The sequence below is a fragment of the Hyperolius riggenbachi genome, chromosome 5, assembly GCF_040937935.1.
Source record: "Hyperolius riggenbachi isolate aHypRig1 chromosome 5, aHypRig1.pri, whole genome shotgun sequence".
In the NCBI taxonomy this organism is placed as follows: Eukaryota; Metazoa; Chordata; class Amphibia; order Anura; family Hyperoliidae; genus Hyperolius; species Hyperolius riggenbachi.
This window is the reverse complement of record NC_090650.1, coordinates 262944032-262951377: the sequence shown is the minus strand read 5'-3', so window position 1 is coordinate 262951377 and position 7346 is coordinate 262944032. Positions and strand designations below refer to the sequence as shown.

General features: G+C 46.6%; 1 protein-coding gene across 1 annotated transcript; it reads right to left on the bottom strand.

Annotated features, from left to right (window-relative positions):
* Positions 1-230: 230 nt before the first annotated feature.
* On the bottom strand, positions 231-7073 carry LOC137519382 (KRAB-A domain-containing protein 2-like). The gene is given in 3 exon segments (XM_068238336.1): positions 231-955; positions 958-1228; positions 6792-7073. Coding segments are annotated over 3 exon segments (1278 nt in total).
* Positions 7074-7346: the final 273 nt, after the last annotated feature.

Sequence of the window (7346 nt, the reverse complement as noted above, 5' to 3'; positions counted from 1 at the left end):
TAATTCTCAACATTCATTACAACTGCAAGAACGCTTCTTGGGTCTCCACGGCCTCTGTCAACATCTGGTATATGAATGCGCACGTTATCACCAACTTTTCCTTGTGGGAATTTCGCATCTGAACTTTGGAACATCTTTGAAGGTTGAGCTTGCAAGCCAACATGGGCTGCTGATCTCTTCTTCCTGATTTCTTGTTTCTTATGGCATAACCATCAAGTAATTTCTCTTCCCTACCCTTCATCCGCAGCGTTGCTTACTCCACACATTTCATGAACATCATTTCCACAAGATTCACAGGTGTGAGCTGATGAACACTCTTTTTCACATACTGGACACAATACTTCTGTGTTGCTATTCTCAGGCGACTGGACTGAAATTCCTGATGCTCTTGCTACCACAGCATTTTCATTCTCGGCAGAAGCCTCTCCATGAATAGCTGTCTCTATTTCTTGTTCAATTTTCTCAAGATCTTCTTCTGTAACTAACTTGTCTACAATTTCTTTGGGTAGATTGGAAGTACTCAGTCCCACTTTTGCTGTGCAACCAAACATGGCCTCATATGGTGACTCGTGGATGCCTTGGTGAAAACAGCGTTTTTTCATAAATTGAATAAATCTAAGACTCTCAGCCCAATGTGTTGAATCATTTGACTGCATCCATGTCATCATCATATTCTGAACGTCCTGATTGGCACGTTCAACAGAACCTTGACTTTGGCTATGCTGCGTTTTTCCGTGTACCAGATTCAATTCAGGCCACATAAATTTCAGTTCATTAATGACATGGCTGACAAATTCTTTACTGTTATCAGACTGAAGGACGCTTGGCACACCTACGATGGTGAAAATGTCAAGTAATTGGTAAGCGACTTCTGCTGCGGTTTTGCTTTTCAGTGGGCGTAGTAATATAAACTTGGTTAAATGATCCTGATAATTGAGGATGAACTTGTACTGCCTGGGTTGCTTTGCATGTCAATCAGATCTACTTGGCATCTTGAATTCAATTCCTTAAATAGCAAAGGTTTAGAAACTAAACCTTTTTTAGGATTAGACAGTTTAGTCTGGCATGGCTTGCATAAGCTCAGATACAGTTTAATAGCTACTTTTGTGATATTTTTGAACTTAAGGTGTAGTTCCTTTTCCATCCGGGTGCGACCTCCATGACCAATTTTTAAATGCGTCTCGTGTAGTACGTCAAACAGTTCTTCTATATGTACTGTACAGGACCACTTGGACAGGTCCTGGATGGACGGTACATTTCTCCTGCCTGTATTGTTTGGTCTCAGTGAATCCTGTCTGTATCCGGAAATGAGTCCAGGATTTTTGATTAGCAACCAAGGTTGCTATCTTTGATAGCAGTTTCAGGGCTGGACTCAGGAGTGAGAAGGATGGAATGGGTGGGCCGCTCACTCCACCCGGATACAGACCAGATTTTCCTACCTGCCCAGCAGGAAGGCCGGTAATAAGTCAGGTGCAGACCTGTGCACTCTGGCTGAGTGTGTGCAGCAGTGAGCTGCAAGCCTGTGTGTGTGCTGCAAGCCTCTGTGTGTGCAGCAGGACTACACCCCTATCTGGAGTAATATTCACAGCTTTCCGTGAGGAAACAAGGCTGGACTGTGCAGAATTTCTGGACTTTCTTTACCTGTGGACTATATGTTTGCTGTGGACACTTGGATGCTCTCCTGTGGCTGAAGTAAGCCTCTCTTTCTGTGATGTTTCATGCTGATTAATGAAGCCTATTTGTTGAGCATTCAATAAATGAACTGTGTGCTTTGAACTGACCGTCTCCTGCGTGCTGGCTGTGAGTCCCAGTCCCCCTGAATATCACAACTGGTGCTCGGATGCGGGCAGCAGCACTGCAGTGGGGAAACAGTTCACATTTACGTTTAAAAAGTGACATTTAAAGGGCCAGACACTCATTATGGAAGAGTTGGTTCGGCAGCTTGCAGTGACCACAGTACAGCTGCAGCAAAGCATGCTGGCCCAGCAGCAAGCCACAGAGGCACAGTTAACGGCCCTCAGAGAAGCTACATCCGCCCAAGCCACTGCCTTGCGGGAGTCCACAGAGGCACAGTCTAAAGCACTTGCTGAAGCTATGCAACAGCTTGCTCAAAGCCGAGAACCTGCTGCTGTTGTTCCTAGCAACCAGGCTATAATGAGGGCCAGCCATTTTTTACAAAAACTGACATCTACAGATGATGTGGAAGCTTTCCTGATGACCTTTGAAAGGACTGCAGAGCGGGAAGGTTGGCCAAAAGACAAGTGGGCTGGTCTGATTGCACCTTTTCTGACTGGGGATCCGCAAAAGGCCTACTATGACCTCTCCCCTACAGATGCGCTGAACTATGATCGGCTCGCAGATGCATGATCTTATACAACTAGCTACGAAGTGGCTGCAGCCTGAGCTACTGACGGGACCCCAGATGGTGGAACGGTTTGTGGTTGACCGGTACTTGCGGTCCCTTCCAGTTGAGCTGCAGCGGTGGGTTAGTCATGGAGACCCTAAAACCGCAGACCAACTAATCGAGATGGTTGAGAGATACACAGTCGTGGAGGATCTATTGTCGACAGCTGGCAGTCGGGGTCCAGATGCAAGTCGGAGAGCAAGATCTTCCCTGTCTGAAAGATTCACTTTGCGGAACCCTGGAACCAGCGTTGAAAAGTCAAGTGATGTGTCTTCATTGTCTCCTCGAAAGCCGCAACCAGCAGCAGCTGCCCCGCAAAGGCGAGATCCCCTTCAATGCTGGCGATGTTCTGCCTGGGGCCACACTAGGGCTCAGTGCCCACTACAGGAGGAACCTATGCAGTGTGGAGTAACACGAAGAGTGTCATTCTTTGCCCAGGAGGTCTGCATTGCTTCTCCTGGAAATGTCCAGGAGTGTTTTGAGTGCCTGGTTTATGTGAATGAGGCCCCTGCCAGGGCTTTGCTGGACTCTGGCAGTATGGTAACACTGGTACAAGCTGGGGTAATCGCAGAGGTGGAAACTGCTGGGAAACCTCTCAGAGTGGTTTGCATCCATGGAGATACTAGAGACTACCCTGTTGTGCCAGTTTCCATCACCACCTGCTGCGGAACAATCGCCCACAGCGTCGGAGTGGTAAGAAACCTGGTCTGCCAGGTAATTTTGGGGCGTGACTTTCCAATGTTTTGGGAACTGTGGAAAAGGGTACGGGAGGGATTGTCTTGTGATGTGAAAAATGACAATGTTCCCGAACTCTTACAAGTTGAGGCTGACAGGCAGCCATCTGGTCAGACTGTCCCTGAAAATTTAAATACAAGTGTTGTAGCTGGAGATGAAAATGTTCCTGATAGTTCAGGTTGTCTAGAGATGATGGAATGTTCCCCATTACAGGTCATGCTTGGGGAAGATGATGTGGAAACATTTAATAATACGGTGGATTCTGACCTGGATGTATCAAGGGGAGAATTTAGCACCGCTCAGATGCGGGATCCCACTTTTATGAATGTTAGATCTCAGGTTTCTGTAATTGATGGTGTACCCCAGGAATCCGGAGCTGAGGGCCGGTTTCCCCATTTTTCAATTAATGGAGGCTTATTGTATCGGGTTGTCAAGGTTCGTGAGGAGATTGTGGAACAACTGTTAGTACCCCAACCATTCCGGCGCATGGTGTTAGATCTGGCTCACAATGATGCATTGGGGGGCCATTTGGGGGCTGAGAAAACGGAGGCACGTATAACTGACCGATTTTACTGGCCAGGGCTGAAAGCAGATGTCAAGAGGTATTGTGCTTCCTGTCCCACCTGCCAGTTAACTGCCCCCGTATCACATTTTCGCAGCCCTTTGGTGCCCCTGCCCATTATTGAGGTGCCTTTTGAACGTATTGCCATGGATATAGTGGGACCACTGGTAAAGTCTGCCAGGGGTCATCAATATATCCTGGTAATACTGGACTACGCTACTCGCTACCCGGAAGCGGTTCCCTTGAGAAAAACCTCGTCCAAGGCAATTGCTCGTGAGTTATTTAATATGTTTACCAGGACAGGTTTCCCTAAGGAGATCCTTACAGATCAAGGTACTCCATTTATGTCAAAGGTGATGACCGATCTATGCAGACTGTTTCAGATCAAGCAGTTGAGGACTTCTGTCTACCATCCTCAGACTGACGGTCTGGTAGAGCGGTTCAATAAAACTCTAAAGATGATGTTGAAAAAGGTGGTACAGCAAGATGGAAAGGACTGGGATTGTTTGCTTCCCGCTGTGTTGTTTGCCATTCGGGAAGTCCCACAGGCCTCCACAGGGTTCTCACCATTTGAGTTGGTGTATGGACGGAGACCTCGGGGACTGCTTGATCTGGTGAAGGAGACGTGGGAGAGTGAGACCAGCCCCCACAAAAGTGTTGTTGAGTATGTGACTCAGTTACAGGAACGGATTTCTAAAGTGATGCCTCTGGTTAAAGAACACATCTTGCATGCCCAAGAAGCACAAAGCAGGGTATATAATCGGTCAGCCCGGGTAAGAGATTTCCAGCCTGGGGACAGAGTGGTGGTACTGATACCGACTGTGGAGAGCAAATTCTTGGCCAGATGGCAGGGTCCATATGAAATAGTTGAGAAGATTGGGGATGTAAACTATAAGGTCCACCAACCTGGGAGACGAAAACCATATCAGATTTACCATGTCAATTTGTTAAAACCCTGGAAAGAGAGAGAGTCCATGTCTGCCATGGTGGGCATGAGTATAAAGTCCCAGGTCGATGTAAGTTGTGTAAAAATAGCGCCCACCCTTTCCAGATCACAGACCCAACAAACCAAAGAGTTCCTTCAGAGAAATCGGGAATTGTTTTCTGAGTTGCCTGGCCTCACTAATCTGATAGAGCATGATATTGTCACTGACCCCAGGGTAAAGGTGTTTGTAAAACCCTACCGTATTCCAGAAGCCCGTAGAAAAGCTGTTTCAGAGGAGATAAAAAGGATGTTGGAGTTGGATGTCATTGAGGAATCGCAGAGCGAATGGTCGAGTCCAATTGTATTGGTACCAAAGCCTAACGGGACTCTGCGATTCTGCAATGACTTCCGGAAACTAAATGAAGTCTCTAAATTTGATGGGTATCCTATGCCAAGAGTTGATGAGCTGATCGAAAGGTTAGGCCCTGCCCGGTATATAACCACTCTGGACTTGACAAAAGGGTACTGGCAGATTCCCCTGGCCAGAGCGGCCCGGGAAAAGACTGCATTTTCCACTCCAGAAGGTCAGTTCCAGTATAAACGAATGCCATTTGGATTACAGACTGCTCCAGCCACCTTTCAGAGAGTCATGGACAAACTGTTGCGTCCACACCAAAATTATGCGTCGGTTTATTTAGATGACATAGTTATTTTTAGCATGGATTGGGAGTCTCACCTCCCAAAATTACAGGCAGTGCTGGATTCTTTAAAAAAAGGAGGCTTCACGTTGAATCCAGAGAAGTGTGCGATCGGGATGGAGGAAGCTAAGTATCTTGGATACATCGTTGGTCGAGGGTTGGTAAAACCCCAGGTGAACAAGATAGAGGCAATTCAGAACTGGCCCCGCCCCCTCACGAAAAAACAAGTTCGGGCATTCCTGGGAATTGTGGGTTATTACCGAAGGTTTGTTCCCGATTTTTCCACTATCGCCGCTCCCCTGTCTGACCTAACGAAAGGGCGAAAACCGGTCATGATTGACTGGAATGCAGATGCAGAAAAAGCATTTTTGGAATTAAAATCTGCATTATGTCACCATCCTGTGTTGGTAGCGCCTGATTTTTCTCGGGAGTTTGTCGTTCAGACTGACGCTTCTGATGTTGGGGTTGGAGCAGTTCTGTCACAGGTGATTGAGGGAGAGGAACATCCGGTAGTTTTTCTCAGCCGAAAATTGACAGCTGCTGAGAGAAACTATGCGGTCGTGGAGAGGGAATGTCTGGCCATAAAGTGGGCGCTAGACTCTCTGCAATATTACCTTTTGGGGAGAAAATGTAGGTTGGTCTCAGATCATGCTCCTCTATCGTGGATGAGGAGAAATAAGACCACCAATGCCCGGGTCACACGATGGTTTCTCTCTCTCCAGGAATTCAATTTTGTGGTGGAACACAGGCCAGGCAAGGTACACCAGAATGCAGATGCCCTTTCCAGGGTGCATTGTTTGGGGTCTTATGGTGCCTCCACCCCCATGGGGTTGAGGCAGAGGGGGGGGATATGTACAGGACCACTTGGACAGGTCCTGGATGGACGGTACATTTCTCCTGCCTGTATTGTTTGGTCTCAGTGAATCCTGTCTGTATCCGGAAATGAGTCCAGGATTTTTGATTAGCAACCAAGGTTGCTATCTTTGATAGCAGTTTCAGGGCTGGACTCAGGAGTGAGAAGGATGGAATGGGTGGGCCGCTCACTCCACCCGGATACAGACCAGATTTTCCTACCTGCCCAGCAGGAAGGCCGGTAATAAGTCAGGTGCAGACCTGTGCACTCTGGCTGAGTGTGTGCAGCAGTGAGCTGCAAGCCTGTGTGTGTGCTGCAAGCCTCTGTGTGTGCAGCAGGACTACACCCCTATCTGGAGTAATATTCACAGCTTTCCGTGAGGAAACAAGGCTGGACTGTGCAGAATTTCTGGACTTTCTTTACCTGTGGACTATATGTTTGCTGTGGACACTTGGATGCTCTCCTGTGGCTGAAGTAAGCCTCTCTTTCTGTGATGTTTCATGCTGATTAATGAAGCCTATTTGTTGAGCATTCAATAAATGAACTGTGTGCTTTGAACTGACCGTCTCCTGCGTGCTGGCTGTGAGTCCCAGTCCCCCTGAATATCACAGTACATAGTACAAAACAGCACGTTTTTCTTTTGTTACTGGTGCAATCAGCTTTTCTGTTCCATCAACTACGATGACATCATATTTTCTTATTCGCCGATAGTCAACGCTTTCTTTCTTCTGCTTTGTTTCAGCTGCTTTCACCTGCTCTATAACATCACAGTATTTTTCTCTACTGAAGATAGCGCAATTACTTGATTTGTCCTGTATCATTGAGTTCAAACCATCCATAAATCTGGTTTTCATATCAAATCCTGGTTCCACAACTGCGTTACTTTCATCCAGCATGTTTGTAATTCAGAATGTCAGTTGCAGCTGAATGTCCAAAAAAGTATTGCAGAATATACATGAAGGTACCAAAGAATATCAGTCACAGCAGAATTACCCAAATTTACACCACTGTGAATGGCTTTTTCAAAGGCATTTTCCTTGGAATGACTGAATCAAATATGAAGATTGTTTAAATGATAGCATATTCCCATATTCAACTTTACTAAAATGAACAATATGAGAGACTGAACTTGTTCTTCAAATTTGTCTTACCATAAAGAATAGAATGGT